Source organism: Cupressus sempervirens, chromosome 11 (genome assembly GCF_028749045.1).
Source record: "Cupressus sempervirens isolate cs-2001-9-10 chromosome 11, ASM2874904v1, whole genome shotgun sequence".
NCBI classification, from domain to species: domain Eukaryota; kingdom Viridiplantae; phylum Streptophyta; class Pinopsida; order Cupressales; family Cupressaceae; genus Cupressus; species Cupressus sempervirens.
This window is the reverse complement of record NC_143128.1, coordinates 27,313,810-27,333,047: the sequence shown is the minus strand read 5'-3', so window position 1 is coordinate 27,333,047 and position 19,238 is coordinate 27,313,810. Positions and strand designations below refer to the sequence as shown.

Here is a 19,238-nt window from a genome sequence, read left to right as displayed (position 1 = left end):
GCTTGCATTGGACTGTAATTTGGGTTTTGGTAAGGGAGGGAAGGCGAATGGTTTTTAAGTCGAACGGATTGTGGACTGGGATGGAAAGTGAAAAGGTGTTTCATAGCTTATATAGCGTGTCATGGATACAATGTTTCATAGTTTATTTACTGTGTCATGGATACGATTTCTTTACTTCATGCAATGGAAAAATCTACAAGAATGGCTGAAAGGAATCTGAACAAATGTCCCTCAGCTGCAGATGATATCGAAGAAAAATTTGGTCCCATCAAAGAAGAGGAGGTTCTTCCAAATTACAAGCACTCCGGATTTGACAAATGGCTTTTTTTGGAATGTGCAGCTTTATTGGCTCTTATAGCAGGATTGCTTTCGAGCCTCATAGTCGGGTCTCTGAAGAAACGTTTCATTTGGGGGTTAGAGTCATGGAAGTGGTTTTTGATGGCTCTGCTTGTTTTCTCCGGGAGACTCGTTTCTGGCTGGATAATTCGTGTGGGGGTTTTCGTAATCGAGAGAAATTTCATTTTGAGAAAGAGGGTCCTCTACTTTGTCTATGGAGTGAGGAGTAGTGCGAAGAATTGCCTCTGGTTCGGCTTAGTTTTGCTCGCTTGGCATCTCATATTTGATAAAAAGGTAGTAACCGTTCCACACTCTCGTTTTTCATAATTGTTCTTCTCAATGAAAATGCATTTTCATAATTGTTATTGTTTGTTGGGGATAGGGTTTTTCTTCTTAGTCATCTGCAAATTCCTCTTTATATTTGTGATCTCTTTTACATTCTAATATTTTGGTGAATTTTTGCTATCAGTTGGAGCGAGCTATCGAGAACAAAAACCTGTTGGATTACATAGGGACATTTCTACTTTGTCTTCTGTGCGCCTCATTTCTATGGCTATTCAAAACACTATTGGTGAAGATTTTGGCTTTGAATTTTCATGTGAAAACATATTTTGACAGAATTCAGGAGTCCATATTCCATCAATATGTGCTTGAAACTATATCTCCGCCCCCAATGATGGAAATCCATCAATCCTCTGCTCTAACAGATACAAATAATACGAACAATGCAGGACACGTGGAAATTCAAATAGATCCTCCTGATAACAAGAATAATGATAGGGCAGGGCTCAAAGAGGAAGGGAGCACCAATGGGATAACTATTAAACAACTGAAGAAGCTGAATCAGAGGAATGTCTCTGCTTGGAAAATGAAGAGATGGATCCGAAATATCAGGCATTCGGGAATCGCTAACACAATTGACAGGTCTTTGAATTACCATAAACATGATCCGAAGATCGATAGTGAACGTCAAGCAGCAATTAAGGCAAAGAGGATATTTGAAACTGTTGCTAAGCGTGGAACAGAGTATGCATCCACTGACTTGTTCTTTGAAGTAATACCTTTACCTCACATAGGCTTTGTCCTACAATGAGGTGCCGTACTAAGCTTTGTTTTTGTTATTCAAGAATTAGAAAGCTAACATTTAATAGTCCATAGATAATGCCAATTCTAGTTTCTGGTGGATTGTTCCAATAAAAATTTGTAGCAGGCAATACTATTGGCAGTTTATTTATGTCTTAACAGAACGCCATTGCCATTTAAACTGGCATCCTCACACAATAAGATCCACAAGCACTCTTGATCACTACTATGGACTGGAAATTGGTATCCCAGTTCCTAACCATACTGCAGTCTGACCATGTACCCATTCATGTGTTTGGTAATTAAACCATGAACTAATACCAAAACGGCTCTGCTAAGCATCATGTGCAGCAGTTTGTAATGTATGATCACTTTGGTGCTAATGCCATTGTTCTCAAACACCTGACTTTTACAAAAGCACCAAGGAAAAAGCATGAACCCACTAGCATAAATAGGACCAGAGAATATCAGGAAAATCCACGGCTCATGGTTCATTTACTTCTAGGAAAATGAATATGTTTCAGAATATTTTTTTCTTAATTAAATTAGAGTCCCATCTTTTGCAGTTATATTGAGGAAGATGACCTGCTCAAGTTAATGAGGAAAACAGAGGTGAGCAGAGTCTTTCCCCAATTTACAGGAGCCTCAGATACAGGAAGGATCACTGAATCGTCTCTTGCAAACTGGGTGGTATGCTATTTCAAATCAGTTCCATACTGCTTTTAAGTATCACTCCCAACATATAGCTAGATGTGGTTTTGTTCGGAACGGTGTGCTTATTTCATGTTCTTTTGACCTAATTTTTCTGTTTTATTCCGACGAAAACAACACAAAATAAGTTAAACTAGGCAATACTGATTATCTAGTTCTATTAGCTCTTTCTTGGGACATACTGACTAATGTATCTTTTTTGTGGCAGATGAATGTTTTTGAAGAAAGGAAATTACTTTCCCGGTCTCTTAATGACTCCAAAACTGCAGTTAAACAACTACACAAACTCATCAATGCAGTTGTGGTTATAATCATAGTAATGTTCTCTTTGGTACTTCTGGGCATTGCCAGCACCCGTGCTATTGTTATAATATTAACTTCATTTCTGCCTGTGGCTTTCATGTTCAAAAATACCTGCAAAACAATCTTTGAAGCCGTTGTGTTTGTATTTATCACGCATCCATTTGACGTGGGTGATCGGTGTATTGTTGATGGAGTTCAGGTAAAAGTCATCCTTCTTACCTTTCACAAATGACTGAAATGAGTGAAGATTCACCTATGAACAAAAAAAGAAAAAGTAGAAAATGTTACAGATTGGTTTTTGAATACAACCGTACAACTAATTGATATTTGAATGGTACAGATGGTTGTGGAAGAAATGAACATCTTCACTACAGTGTTTCTGTTGAGTGATAACGAGAAAGTATACTACCCCAACTCAATATTATCCATGAAACCAATCATTAACTATCATAGGAGTCCAGATATGGGAGAGAGTTTTGACTTCTTCGTGGATGCTACTACTACTGTGGAAAAAATTGCTGCGCTTAAGGAGAGAATAAGCAGGTCCTTTTATTTGTGATTTTTTTTAGCAATGGTATAATATGAGGCACAGTTACAGATAAATCTGCAAACACCCTTACATACGAAATACTTGATTGGGTTAATCACATAAAGTTTCTAGAAATTTATTCTTAAATCTCAGCAACAAGAGAATCATAAACAAACTCATCTAGGTCCATTGGTCCACTTTGGCCTAAAGGCCAGTAAGGTTAGGTTAGCTTATCTTATTTATGAAAGAGGTATTTCCTTGATTTGTATGAATATTTAGGCGCTATGTTTCTTTATGCAGCTATATTGAAAGCAAACATCATCATTGGCACCCAGACTATAATTTGTTTACTAGGGAGATTGAGAACACTAATAGGATGAGAATGGGCCTTTGCCTCATACATACAATGAATTATCAAAACATAAGTGAGAGATCAAATAGAAGATCTGCATTGCTACTGAAAATGAAGGATATGCTTGAGGAACTTTAAATTGAATATCAAATTTTTCTTGAAAAAATGCTTGTTAAGTTTGTTGGGTCTACTGTAAGATGAGATCCTCATTCATTTCTAATGAGTTGAGGTAAATAAAGAATAACAATTTTTATTGGAAGTGTTTCTTTTTCTTTGTTTTGTTTTAATGACTGTTTCATTACTTATCTTGGAATCTGCATTGGTAATTATAATGACAAATTCTTTTGGATTGTGTTTTGCAGGGAACAAAGCTCCATTGCTTTGTGCATAAGATACATGTTTCTGGTTTTGCATGTTCTTTGCCAGAAAATAGAATTTCTGAGGTATGAAGTACAGGTAGAAATACATTTTATTTACTAGTATTATGGTTTCTTTGAATATAATATTTTTAAAAATTTGTATGCTATGGTAGTGAGCTAGTGAGAGTAAACTTCGCAGCAATTGTCACCCAATATCTTCAACATTTTTGGCTTAAAAAACAAGGTGAGGCCTCTGTATGTTATGATTCTTGAATGGGCACAGATTGTCGTGATAGCTTACAAAGTTTGCTGGGACAAGGGGTGCTATCATGCAGATATTTCTGCAGCCTTTAAAGGAGTTGATATGCTCTCTCTTTTTCTTGCCTGTAGTTTCCCTCTTGCAGATTATTTTGAAGATGCTATTGCTATCAAGGATTCCATGTTTTTTATTCTAGTTGCAGGGAGTATGTTCATTTGTTCATATGCAAAGTCTTCATTTACGTTCCTAACCTTTCCATTATAATATTTTGATGAATTTGTTCTATCAATTTTGGCTAACTATATCCTTTTAAGGCCATTAAATTTACCTCAGCTTATCTTATTTATGAGATAAACATTTCCATAGATTGTTTTATTATTTAAGTGTTTTGTTTGTTCATGTAGCCATATTAAAAGCAGGTCTCATCATTTACACCCAGAATATAATGTGTTTATTAGGAAGATTAAGAGCATTAATAGTGTGAGAAAAGGCCTTCACCTCAGATAGACAAGAAATTGTCAGAACATAGGTAAGAGTCAAATTGAAAAATTGTTTTGCAACTGAAAATGAAGGAAATATTTGAGGAACTTAAAATTGAATTTTAGCTTTTGCGTTAAGACGTGCATGTTTAAGTTTGTTGAGCCTTTTGCAGATAGGTATGCATTATCATTGAGTAGAGGTGGTTAGCAAAAGAAATTGGTTTTTTCAAGGTTCCGTATATTTTCATCTTTCTTTGGTACTCTCCACAATTAAGCAGAGGTGAATATTTTTTTTGTGGGGAATCTTTCCATTGTCAATTTGCATACTGTTTCTATGACTACTGTGGAATCTACACTGAAATTTACAATGATGATTTTTTGGATTGCAGGCAACAAAGTTATATTGCTTTTTACATGTAGTATGTGTTTTGTGGAATTGCCTTCTTTTGCCAGAACATATAATATCTAAGGTATGAAGTGCAGATAGAAACATACTCATTGTGGGATGTTGACATCCATTTTAGCAAGATTGCACTAGTATTTTTATATCTAATTTTTATTGCACATCTGTATTAAGTATTCTTCCTGTGCTCTTACATAATGTAATCTTGCAGTAGGATTTTCAATATTGTTTGTGGTAGAGTTGCATATTCAGAATCAGGTAATTATTTACATCTTTAGAATACTGGGAAATATGACTCCTAAGAAAGAGCACAACAATATCCTCCTCCCTGTTCACCTCTATGACTTGTGATCATACCCACATTTTCACATTTATTTTGGAGAACATTAGCATTTGTGAGTTTTGTGTCTACTAGTTACTATAGCTTGCCCTCAGACTGCTATATTTGAATTGGTTTTTCAGAAATCTTTGAGCAATAGTGTTGTTTTTGAAATCTATGCATGATTTCTTTACAATGCATTGAAGAAAAATGTTTCTCTCATCTGTACAGTAGTGAGAAAATCTTGCAACTTGCCAGTGTAGAAATAGCATAAATTGTCAGTAAGGAAAACAGGACTTGATGACTTGTAGTTGTCTTGTAGTTTCCTCAACATCTTAATTATCTAATCAAATTATGGTCTCTTTTAATTTTGTATATTTATAACCATTTGACAAATATAAGTGATAGTTTTTGAGTTGTATGCTAAAAGTGAACTAACAAGAATGAAATTTGCAGGAATTGTCACTCAATCTTCAGCATTTTTATCTTTGAAAACAAGTTGAGCTCTCTGTATGCCACATTTCCAAGCAACAAGAATGGGAGTGGATCTAATACTCTCTCCACAGAAGGTGGGAACTTTCTGGATAAGTCCAATTTTTGTGGATATGCAGAAGGAATTGCATAGGGGTATGGTATGATGCAGATATTACAACATCATATATTACATTTTTAAGGAGTGGATGTGTTCTCTCTTTCTCTAGCCTCTAATATTACAGCTGTAGGATTGAGCATCCTTGAAGCATGGTCAGAACTATTAAGAAGCAGCAGCTCCTCAGTGAGGGAGATTATTTTGATAAAAGACATGTTCCCTTCAACATAATTTCAGAGACATCTATGTCTTGTGTTTTTTGTGTTGCATCTTTACTGAAGGCAGCAATATATCCTCATTGAAGTCCTCGAGCCATAAGTTAGTAGTAATGACTGCGTACACATACAATCTTGTACAAAATAAAGAAATCATGTTCATCCTTTAATAAATATAATGCCAACAGTAAAGGCATGGAGAAGTTCATGAAAGTCATGCAAGTGCAAATTAGTTTTCTTGTCAACTTGTTATTACCACTTTGCATCTAATTTTCAGATTGGACTACAGTAGGGAGATAATTAAGTACTTGAAAAAAATAGTAGGTCCATTTGACATTATTGCAGGTCATATTGATCCAAATATGGATCAAGTATTGAACCAATTTTTGATACATCAAAATAGAACTATAACTCATTCTTCTGCAGTTTGGCTACAACCTACCCATCTATACATTTAAAGGGAAGAGAATTCTTTTATCCACACGACAGAATCAGTATACAACTTCAATGTCCTTCCCTTTATGATCTCAAGCTGAAAGAACCTCTCTTTTTAAGAACTATAATTAATGTACAACAGATACCGACAACTTTTTGAAGAAAAATTGACTCGCTTTGAAGAGTTATAGCTCATCTAATTAGATTTTCAAACTTTTAAATTTCCAATATTTTAAGAACTACAATTTAATATGAAAGTCAAATTTAAATATGTTTTTGTAGCTTCTTTCAACAGTACACTTATTCAACGACAATGAGCCAACGTTTAAAAAATACCAATCTGGCATGTTTGCACTCTCAGTATGTTATGCTTTTAACCTCATTGTTGGAAAAATAAAATAAAATGAACAAACTTGTCATAACAATCTCTGTAAGTTCTAGAAGAGGTTTCATAGTTAGGCTCCACTACAGCAATGCAAATCTGATTACTTCACATCCATGGTAAATATAGTTTTTTCCTTGCTTTGATATTGGATTTCAGAAACATTTTCTCCTCCTTATTTGTATGGCTCATTTATTTTTATTTGCCATGGATTTAGGGCGGCTTTGTTAGTATACAATATTTCAACAAAAGAGAAGAGTAAGAATATTTACACAAATATCCAGTACAATTGTCATATGCATTGAAATAACTAAAATTTTATTGAAGAGCAAATGAAAGAGTCTTAATCACCTTGAGGAGACCACGGCCTAAGGGGCTATGGAACATAACATTTAACACATTTTCAATTTTTTTCCTTATGCAAGTTTTCTATTGTGATTCTTTGATATCACCTCTCCATAAAAGTAGGATAACAATAACAACACTAGTACTCCACTCATTTGGGTTATTTCTTTATGTGGCACCATTAAAAATTCTCTTGATGTGTGGAGAAAGAATTTAGCAAGTGGTCCTTCATTGTCCTGAGTAAGTTGTCTTTAGCAACCTTGCATCCCTCATTAGACCAAGGGTAGGTTAGGAAAGTATTTGAACTTGTCTTCATAGGATGAGATCTCCTACACGTTGTCAAAGTCTTGTGCATTAAAGTGATCAGTATACTGCTGCAATATACTCACTTCTATAATCATTTTCCTTGAGGGTGTTGCTCAAGTGCAGCCACAAAAAGCTTTCAGTTTTCTTGCTTCACAAGGAATATAACTTTTGTCTGATTTTTTCTATTAATGTGTTTGGTTTCCCCTTATTAAAGTTCATTTGCATGGATTCCAAACTTAACAAAGAGATGTAATGTTCAGGTTTCATTTTTGGTAAGCCAACCCCCAATATTGAACTCCAACAACTTCTAAATATAACTTCAAGAATAAATCACATAGTAAACCATACTTTCACCCATTGTAGTTTTGCAGTGACAATGGAGTTATATGCTTCATATGTGGGTTTAAATGTGATAATATGCCAATTTTGTGACAGCATAGAATTAGAATAGGTTTCTAGGTTTATTATGTATGTTCCTTGAAAAATAAATATGTGGCTTTTAAGAGCCTTTTTTTCTTATTTTGTTATTGATTATTTATAATTAATATATTACTAGGCTCATAGTCTATTTGTTTAAAAATAAATTACTTTCTCTAAAGTAGCATAAGGAGCTTTGCTATGTAGATTTCTTTTCTTGTAGATCTTGAAGCTTTTAATGGAAAGGTAACAAGAATCCATCCTAATTGTTTCCCCCTTTATATTATTTCGAGCCAATACTTATGTAGGTCTTCTTTATCTACTTTTATTATTCAAACCCATGATTCTCTCATTGGGATTGTGATACCTCTATTCCCCTTACTTGTTTCAATGCATTTATTCCTCATTGATACTTCATTGTATCCTTCAAAATTTAGAACATTAAATATATCATGCTCATGTTCTTTCATAGGAAAAATAATGTGTTCTTTCTTTGTGAAGGGCGATGACCTTAGATTTTGCTTTTATAGGTAGCCTCTACAATTCCTACTTGTGATGCAATGTTGGTAGATGTAAAAGAATGTGATTTATACCATTTTATGGTTGTAGTATGATGTTAAGGAATGTAAAAGTATTTTAGATCTTAGGTTTGGTGTTCCCATTTGGTCTGCAAAAAAATTTGTGTTGTTTTGAGTATCAACCTATATGCAAAGATAGTGTATCAATTTATATAAATGTTTTGCATTCCTACACATTCAATGAATTTGGTGATATGACTCTGTTTATTGCTTTGTCAATGTTAGTGATGTTATGTTGAGCATTCGTAAGTGTCCTGGAGGTTTGCATCATTTTTGGAGTATTAATTTTAATGTGCATTAATAATTCTATTTTTGTGAGTTGAATTGAGTTGTTTAAATTTGTGTGGTAAAATCCTAGGTAGCTCCTAAAATTGGCAACCACATGCAAACTTCAAATGCTTGTATATATATTTTCCTTCATTTTTTTATTTGGATAAAAACCAATGATTATCTTAATTAATTCAAACCCCTTGATCATGATAGTGACCTCATAAATGCATCGCCATGGACTAATTCTGAAATGAAATATAAATCCACATAGAGGAACCAAACATAATCTACCAAAAATAAATTCAAAATGTCTCAAAACATTATCTAAAGACAGTTATCAATCTTTGATACCATGTACAATTTGGATATGGAGGTAGCTACCCAAGATATAGAGGTATGATCAAAAGTGTTATAACAAGAGATAACCAATATGAGAAGAATAAATTGTGTTCTCATCAAGAATGTATTTGGATGGAACCAATAGAATTAAGTTCACATGAGACGCCTTGGTCAAATAGGCCAAGGTGAGATATAGGAAAGTATAAGATTATGTAAAAATCTTAGTATTATGCCTTTATACATAAAGTGATAACTTATTACCCACCTAATGTAGAAAAGTGCTAATATGATAAGTCCACCAAAGGTGAAAGTGACACTTAAGGTGGAAAAGTGAAAATGTAATAATACCACTAAAAGGGGAATATTCATATGTAGACCTAAGTAAGCTTAAGTACATGTGTATTTATGGTCTAGAAGAAGTACTAGGTACAACACATAAAACATACCAATGAAATGTGTTGCTTTCTCATCTAATCCTTAGTAAGATGAAGAATGCAAGGCTAATTAAAGACATTTCAAATAATATAAGAAAACAAAAAAACAAACATAAGGAAACATGAATGATTGATAAAAATTTAAAAGCTAAGATATGTGATTTTAAAAGGAAAGAATTAATAAGTTTCAAAAATTACAACCCCACAGTCTTTTTAAGGGAGCTACAAAATAATGAAACAAAGAGAAAATAATATCATTAATGCTCACTTGTTGGATTGTGTGAAGTTCCTCTTTTAATGCCCAAAGATAAAAGTAGATACAACTTGTTTTATGGTAGAGACACATTATACATGTACGGAGGCAGTTGAACCTAGATTTCAATGGACAACTCTTATGGGTTATGAAGTAGATCCATTTGTTGTAACATAACATGTGTATGCCATACTTGCTTCTGAGAAGGATCCCAATTCAAAAAGATGGGGAACTTATCAAGAGAAATCTCAGAAGGTATGGGAGGAGTTGAGAAGAAGTTCAAGAAAGACGAAGGTGCATAAAATAGTTGATAGCATTGTAGAGAAAGAAGGAATTTCTAAAGAGAATATGGAAGAACATAGAAACAAAGTGAATCTATGCAATCTAAAGAAAAGATTTCTACCCCTATGATGGTCCAAGGTGAAGCTATTATTGAGCATAAACCTTTAGACATACTAGACTCACTTACTCTAGTGGCCTCATCTATAAATATTTCTCCTACATTGTAGAGAGTAACAAGAAGATTCTCAAAGAGAACACCACCTGCAAAGGTTGTGAAGGGTGAAGTCTCGAAGGTATATTTAATTGGTGAACAAATTGTGAGGCCTACAAGAACACCTAGACCTAAGGCTATGTTGGAAATTTGGCTAAGGATAGTTGATAGGGTTGTCCTTAATGGAAACATAACACAAATTTTGAGGTAACTAAGTCAAAAGACAAGTTTAGCTATAGGATACTTAGAAAGTTGTCTAAGTATAATAGTGGTAAAAAAGAAACAATCATACAATTTTTTTTAGTGAGCTTCACATAAGGCATATGAAATTAGACAATCTTAGAAGAAGGTAGTATGGACATCATAGATGATGTGTTTAAGGCTGCTAAAGTTTAAGATAAGTTTTGAATAAGTCAAAAGAATGGTGCCCTAACTGAAGAGGTCAAAAATCTTCAGATAGAACAAGAAGTCCAATTTGTATTTCTACGTGAGGTAACCATGTAGAAGAAGAAATCCGAGGAGGAAAAAGTCATTATTGAAGATGACAAAAGAACACCAACCAATAGATTGTATGAGAAGACATCAAATGTGTAAAAGATTCCTAACATGCAATTGGATACAATGAATCAATTGATGATTTCCAATCATGAATTGAATGGAAAAGATATTGAGATCACAAACCCTGAAGTTACAGCATAAACAACCGAGGAATGAATTGAGAAATGAAAAGGAATTTGCTAAAATTTTCAACAAACCTAGTGAAGCCATCAAATATTTTGAGAAACTGATGAGATTTCATAGATCTAATAATGATACTGTTGGATTGGGATACACCAAAACGGAGGAAGGAGAATCATCTAAAAGTGGTGAACAATGAAACAACAAAGGTAAGAACTATGAACCCACTTATCATAATTGTGGAAAGTTAGGTCATACAATAAATGTTTGCAGGAGCAATAATGCAAATTAGAACCCTAAGTAGAAATTCAAGGGTTATTGTCATAAGTACAATAAGCAAGGACATTAGACACATGAATGAAGAACCAAGACCTTAAGCACACAGATATTTGAAGGATATTGTCATAATTGTCAGAAGTATGGACATAAAACATATGAATGTAGATCTAATGCCAAGTGGGCATCTAACAAGTAGACAAAGGTACAACAAAATGAAATATCCTACAATTAGGTTTACAATACAAGGTACACTTGTCACTATTGTCAAGAATATGGACATGTTCCTAAGAAATGCATTAGAACACATTTCTAAGGCAACTACAATAGGTGGTTGAGTGAGACTACATGCTTTAGTTGTTTTAAGACTGGTCATATCAGTAGAAACTGTCCAACTAGATCACCAACACCAAGTAATGGAAACAATAAAGGCAATGAAAAGGTCAATGTTGAGAAGGTCAAAGTCCAAATGAACAAGACATGGAAGAAGGAAGATTTCAGCACATCAATTTTAGATGAGGTCACTTCATCCAATGGATTAGGTGATCTCATCACCTCCAACTAGGCAATCAAAAGTATGTGTGGGACTGATATTTTAATAATATATTTTAAATCAATTCTGAGAATCTAAGTTCTGAAAAGATTATATATGCATGAATTAAGATGCAATGTATTGGTTAGAACCTAGAAGAAATCTATAGCTTTGTTAGTTTTCATGTTGTTGCCAAGGATTAAATGTTTAACAATTACTACTAAGCATAAATGCAATTTCAGTTGTTGTTGAGTAATGAAGGTATGGTAGTATTGGCCGAGTTTTCTATGTAAACTGAGAAAAGTGGAAATAATGCATATATCGAGTGAGTTGGAAACCCTATGTTGACCGAGATTATAGCTGTGTAAGTATTAAGAATTTATAATAGAATTTTAAGGGTTATATAATTTTTTCTCAACTCATTTGCATTCACCAGTGATCAAAGAGAGCATGAAGGTGAATTACAATAGGAGATTCTTGCATTTGTGAACTGAATTCAACTAAAACTTGACATATTCATAACATTGGAAAAGTATTTTACTAGTGTCGAGTTTCATTGTTTAAATATTCGTGAACCCTAAGTATCAAATATGGCAACTAGCTCTTCTGCAAGTGTTAGGAAGGAAGGAAGGAAAGGAAGTGTTTAATGTGAAATCAATTAGTAATGATGTAAGACAACCACCTTTTTGAGCAATACCTAAAATTTCTTATAAAGGAGACTCGTCTAGTGCATTGTTGATGATACCACCAAAGGTTCTTATGATTTAGGATGTCAGGTGTTGTTATACATGCAAAGTTGGAAGTATAAGAGACATGGAGATAAGGGATTTGTACAGTCAACTTTGTGTAGATGAAGTCTTAAGGGAAGAGAATAAAATTGTAGAAAAGAAAGGGTTGACCTATGCCCTAGATTTCCCTAATGTATTCAAAATTGAATGGACAAAGATTGTGCTCGGTAGATACATGATCACTTTGTATGGTTGGAAAATGGACCAATTAAGATCACTAAAAGGATCATCAACCGAGTGACATGGTATCCTACCCTAGATAGACCCAAGAGAATGTGAAATGATTCAAAGGAGATAATTTAGAAGAACATAGGTGTAATATGGAACAAGAGGGGAATTTCTATATTTTTTATCTTAGACCCCTTAATTGACTTTTTTGTGAGAGTGATAGCTCACAAGTTCTTCCAATCTAGCAAACCAAATAGTGCATCTTGCATGGATGTAGGTTTGGGATACAAAATAGTGAAGAGAGACCACACCTATGACCTTGTTGAGTTGGAGCTTCAAAAATGATTTGAAAATTTGGAGGCAATAAGGAAAGCAAAGAGTGTATCTTGCAAATTTGGTTCTTTACTAGTTTGTATATTCTTTTATATGTAGAACACATTTCCTCCATTTGGAAAAGTTTCTTGGAATACAATAGGTCTATTACAGTACATATTGTAGAATTCATAGAGTAACTTGGAGATAACTTTGAGTTAGTGATGACTAGTTATTTTGAGGATTTTAAAAAATCCATGAAACAGAGACTAAGGATTCCTATGTCACTAGTGGAGAAACATTATAATGATGTTTGCTTCTTAGTGGATGTAGATTATACATATGTGAAAGCAACTATTCCTAGGGTTAGATGACTTAATCCTTTGCCATATGTGATCAATGGTGATGAGGCATCTGCAACTATCACATCTCTACTGGCAAAAGAAATAGATAAAAGTGCCACCTCATTTGGAAACTCTGAGGAAGGCAAGTCCATAATTACAATTGACTTGAAGATAAATTCTATGTTAAGGAAGAAGAATAAACTTGTGAAGAAGCTGGCGAAGGGGGAGAAGAAGATGAAGATGAAGAAGAGGATGAATATGTCCAAGTGCCTTTGGCACTCACTCAAGGAAAAGGAGAAGATGATGAAGTAAATGAAGAAGGTGTCAAGGGAGAAGAAGTTGATGAAACACCCAAACCTACTAAGAAGAAGAAGATAAAGGATAAGGAATCTGAAGTGGAGAATCCTAAGAAGAAGCTTGTGAAAATTACACGATAGAAGCCATCAATACCTACTACTAGGCCTAACACAAGGGCAACCACCGAGAAAGTTAAGGTTGTTGAGAAACCTAAAGGAAAGAGGACTATTGCCTTAGCAGAGCTGAGCCAACTATCCAAGAAGACATATGTGAGGAGAAAATACACTCTAGTGGTTGAGTATATGAGGAGAAGACATAATATAATGACATGAGTCAATTCAAGGTGGTAAGCCATAGTCCCTCCTCCGACTTAGATAATTTGTGTGACAATATTAATCTGGTTTTGTACACATAGATTTTGATAAGTTAGGAAAGTTTGACCAAAATACTGCTAAAGAAGCCATATATGTGATGATGGCTACATTCAAATCAACTCCTATTGAGATTGCCAACTCCCTACCTAAGAGTCCATATGACCGACTTGAGCAAAAATGACAATATTGTTTACAAATTGAGAGACAGATGAGAGAATCCACTCTAGCCCAAGTAATGCTAAAATTGGATAAGAGGAAGATTACCAAAGCTATGGAAAAGCACAAGTCAAAATTTGCCCCAAAATATAGAGCTTTCCATATATTGAACAAGAATATTGAGGATGTGGTGACCAAGAGTACACAAATCTAGAAAAAAATCTATGGGTTATCCACTCCTACAATAAAAGACAAAGGTGAGCAAGAAATGAAAGATCTTAAGAAAGATGAAAAAGCTACAATAGAAACAACACAAGAAGAATCAATAAAGGATGGTAGTATGGGAGGAACTGAGGAAGCAACAACAACAAAAGAAGCCACAACTAAAGAAGATCAACAAGAGGAACAAAGTGCCAAATGACAATCCTCCACATGTAGACCAAGTGAGTCAACATGACTAAATACAAATCAAGGATGTTCCTAATAATTTTTCTCAGAACATCAATCTTTGGATTGATGATTACTTGAAGAAGATATTGAAGGATTCCACCATGGCAAAAAAATTATGCTCAAACTATATTGGTGAGAACTGATGAAATTGAAATGGTAGAAGTGGAAGCAACAGGGGAGAAACAAATTGATGCATTTAGTGTTTCCCCTACAACTATAGAGACAAAAGATCAAAGTGTAAGAACTAAACAACTAAGTGTTATTATTGAAACACTAGTAGCATTGTCTCTAGTGCACTCATTTCAACTAAGCAAGCCTTAGTTACAGTTGAGAAAGATGGAGCATAAGTCAAATTAGGTCAAGAATCCAATCCTATACTTACTCCACAAATTCAAGGAGAAGCTCAATAGGAAGTGAGACAAGTTGAAAAATCTGAAGAAGTGAAGGTGACTACTGCTCTAGAGGAACAAATTTTCATCTAGACTCTGGTTACATTACTAGTTTTTGTGACTCCTACCAGTACTCAAGTTCTTCAAAGCCTGAGACCCAACAACAATTTCTCATCTTTTATACTATTTTAATGCTCGAGAATTTAAAATGCAAAAAAATAAAAAATAAAATGATCAAATAGACCTTCTTCTTTTGTGCAGCTTTTCGCACCATCAAATCTCTGGCGATCTACGGTGGGTGCATTCCCACATTCTCCAAATGCACGACCTTTAGGTAATGTGGGGAAGACCCTTTATGACATGTGGATCAGTGGGTCCATGTTCTTTCTATGGGTTGCAAAGGGAGGAAGTCTCAATCTAGTTGGTGATTCTATTGGTGCCTACTTACCTGCATTTTGAGTTCTATCAGATTTCTTGACAATGCAGGGAAGCACATTTTGGCCATGTGGTAGGTGGGTCCACCTTCTTTAGGTTGCCACAAATAGGGTGGAAGGGTAGTTACGCAGGTTTAGAAGTGTGTGTTATGAGCACCGTCAGATCTCTCAAGATCAGCGGCTGGTGCATGCCCACAAGATGAAGTTGCAAGGAAGTTAAACAATGCAGGCATGCCCCTTTGTGACACATGGCTGGTGTGACATCATGGGCCCACCCTTCTCAAGGAGGTATTGATAGCTCGTCCTCAATGGCAGTTGTTAGGAAAGTTAGAGTACAAAAAAGGTATCTCATTGGCCCTTCCAGCTAACCAAATATGCAGTTCTGTAGAGTTTTGATCACCATAGATTCAAATGAAATCAGTGGTTGGTGCATGTTTGCAATATAAAGATACAGGGATGTTAAGGAACGCAGACATGTGCCTTGCTACCATGTGTCCTTGTGGGGTCAATTTTATTTAAGTTGGCACCATTTGTATGCCAAGGTAATGCTGAGTCAGGCTAGGTCAGATGCTGAGTGTTTTCGTGGGCCCAGGTTTTCATGGACAAGCACAGTGAATGGAGAGTCTTTCTCGAGCATTGATCTTGTGTAGATTGACGATCAGTGCTTGCTTGCAATATAGAAGTACGAGGGAGTTAAACATTGTGGGGAAGCGCCTAAATTCCATGTGTCCTCGCAGGCCCGAGGAGATACATTGTGGCTAGGTAGTGTGGTTAAGGCTGGAAATTGGTAGTTGCATCACAGTTAGGATTTGAGGAGGTGGAGCAGTTAGTAAAGAAGGTATTGGTCAATCACATGGAGAATTGTAGAGTGGGAAAATAAAATGAAGTTATTGGCCCACATGGCCTAACTTGGGTGCAATATTCAGTCGACCTACTAATCATGTTGATTCGCGAGCTAGAAACAGGGGAATTTGAGTTTTATTGCACGATTTGATCCTTGTGATCAATGCCAACCACCCTCAAATGAGCGCTGAACTCAATGAACATGAGAACACCCCACCATCTCTGATCCGATCCATATACCTAGTCAGAACTATTTAATGGCATCGTTTCTATCTTCTCAGGGCCCTGTTCCAACAAGATCAGATATCATTACATTTGGATCTGTACTCAGATTAAATTTTCTTCAGATTTCCATGATTATTCTCTGAAGGGCTTAATGGTAGTGGTTGTGGAGTAAATTCAGTAAGAGGACATCTTAGTTATGCTTGAACTATAAAGGCAATTTTTGTAAAATATTGTAAAGATTGACCCTTCTCTAACTTCTCTGATATTGCTTTGCAATTTCATGGTAAATTCCCTTTGCCTCTAAGCTTTATGACATTCTGCCTCATCTCCTTTAGCCATTGATGTAAAGTACAAAAACTATTTTCCTCTCATTGGTGTATTGTGGATATCTACAATCTTCCATGACTATATTTCTTTTGGCCTGTGAATGATATATAAGTGAATCTTCTCTTTCCTTGTGTCATTCATTTAGGTTTTCTGATCTGAATGTGATTGTTAGATTAAAACAAGCCTGAATGTGTATATATTTTGGTGTCATGATGGTTCAATAGTGCATTTATGGGTAGAGATAAGTTTGAATGCTCTATTTTGGTGCATCACCCCCTTAGGTTAGAGTAGGTAGATTTGTTTTCATGCATTCCTTCTCCCCTTTCCTCTCCAAGAATATTTAGGTGCACCCTAATAGTAAAGGAAGCTGGCCTTCTCTAGAGACTCAACCTCATAGTTCAAGTCCCATAGCTTGGAGGTTGTTTCCATGTTTCACAAGGTTGTCCTTAGGTAAAAACTTTGGACAAGGGTGGAAACCTTTGTGACAACAAACGTCAAGGAGCTCAGAAGAAATATCTTATGGAGATGTAAGCCTAGATGAGCTGATTGAACTACCCAAGTTTGATCTTAACAAAATCACCATTGAGCATATGAACATTCTACAGGAAGCTCTATAGAGGAAGAAACAACAAGAGTTGCTAAGAAGGGAGCATATTTCTCGATGCTTTCAATCTTCTAGATACAAATGAAGACAAACCAATTATTAAACAACTGGTACACATTCTTGATAAGATCAATGATGAAGACCTAGATGCAAATACTAAACTGTTAGAATGGTCTAAAAGAAAATTTGATACTAAGGTACTTGAAAAGATATCTAGTGCCCTTGCACTATTTTAGGTTGATTTAGCAACCAAGATGGAGAGTGCGAAGGAGGTGTTGGAGAACATTTTTTCTCTTTACACCAAGTTAAGTGATGTGAATCTTTTCACACATGAGATTCAAAGGCATGTTGACTAGCTGGAAGGAGATCTAAAGACTACAGGTGATACATTAAAACTATCTCTTGGTCGAATTCAGTCACATTTTCAGAGACTACTATCCACTCAAGGTAGTCTTGCTGAGTTGAAAGCACAAGATAGTAACATTCCAACTACTTTGATCAGCATTCAATCTATGTTGACCCCACACATGGAAGTCTTGTACAAGGAACTAAACTATGCTAAAACATTGATGAAGAAAGATTCTCATCTTTCCACTCATGATGGCCTAGTTAACCTTGTTACTGAACTAGATATCCAATATCAATATCTAGAGGTAGCATGCAACAATTGGGATGCAACATTGAAAATAATAATGGAGATCCATAAATCATTTTTGGATAAACATACTATCAGTATACCATCCATGAAAATAAGTGTCAAAAAGGGAGACAATGAATATGAAGGGGATACAATACAAAAAGGGATATAGTGAAGTGAGCAATGCAAAAATAGTGTACAACTAATATACTCAATAGGAGTATCAGATTCAAATACAAAAAAGAAACATTTACTCAGGGTGAGCAATGGAGTAATTGAGGAATGAGGTATGATAGTTTGACATCCATTTTGCAAAATTTTGAAGTTTTGAAATTTTGTATAACAACTAAGTCATAGATATATATTGTCTGATTTGTGCTCATAATAAGGATTGTATATGCATGAAAACATGCTTTTTCCACTCTATCAAAGTGGGGAATTGTTAATCTCAGATTGGTTTTGATAAGGCAGTGAAAAAACACTTAGCCATTATTCAACAGAATTATAGTGCAAGCTGAGTGATCAGAGCAAGTCAAGCAATCAGTGTGAGCCGAGTGATCAAGGCATATTGAGCATCAATTGCTATACAATACATGTTAAGTAATATACATAGTTAGTGCCGACCACCAGTATGTGCCAAGTAGATAGTTAATACTGAGTCACTCATAAGTTGAGTAAATAGAGTATGTCGAGTCATTCAGAAGATGAGTTACAACATTGAAGATACAATGAATGTCTAGCATCAGAAACTTTAATTGCTGAGTGAACAATTTTGAGCATAGTTGTTTGTACTAGCACAAACTTCTATGTATACCATTTTTGTGCCAACTTAATGATTGTTTTGTGATTCTAGAAGATGTATACAGATGTATATTATGAATGCCTATGTAGTGCATGCAACTGGTCAAATTGAGGGATGTTCTAAGTGAAAAAATGGATCAACCTAAGCTATTGATTCTAACCTAACCATAGCCAACTTGTGTTTACTTAAGGAAACAAACCCTAAACATTTTGTATTGCATGAAGGAAGAGAAGGAGACACAAGAGAGATGAATGCTAAGTACAAAGAGAACTCATGATGGCTATGGAGGTTGTGACTATTATGAATTGTAGAATCAATTAGAGAGATAAGAGAAAAGCAAAGAGAGGATAGAGGAGATGTATCTAATCAGAAGGATTCAGTACACACCAGTAAAGAGAAGATTTGACATCTAG

General features: G+C 35.1%; 1 protein-coding gene across 1 annotated transcript; it reads left to right on the top strand.

Annotated features, from left to right (window-relative positions):
* Nucleotides 1-201: 201 nt before the first annotated feature.
* Nucleotides 202-15,590, top strand: LOC149528060 (mechanosensitive ion channel protein 6-like). Its single transcript, XM_089807989.1, has 9 exons — nt 202-630; nt 806-1,362; nt 1,986-2,109; nt 2,339-2,632; nt 2,774-2,976; nt 3,677-3,770; nt 3,957-4,137; nt 15,215-15,287; nt 15,440-15,590. The coding sequence occupies exons 1-9, from the start codon at nt 202-204 to the stop codon at nt 15,588-15,590; spliced, it is 2,106 nt and encodes a 701-aa protein (XP_089664115.1).
* The last annotated feature ends 3,648 nt before the right edge of the window (nt 15,591-19,238 follow it).

What these genes read in the sequence shown, in the direction of transcription:
- LOC149528060 (XM_089807989.1), top strand. Translation starts at nt 202, where the DNA reads ATGGCTGAAAGGAATCTGAACAAATGTCCCTCAGCTGCAGATGATATC. An exon ending in GTTGCTAAGCGTGGAACAGA is followed by an intron (nt 1,363 to 1,985) that starts GTATGCATCCAC and finishes CATCTTTTGCAG; the next exon opens with TTATATTGAGGAAGATGACC. An exon ending in TTCTGAGGTATGAAGTACAG is followed by an intron (nt 3,771 to 3,956) that starts GTAGAAATACAT and finishes GAATGGGCACAG; the next exon opens with ATTGTCGTGATAGCTTACAA.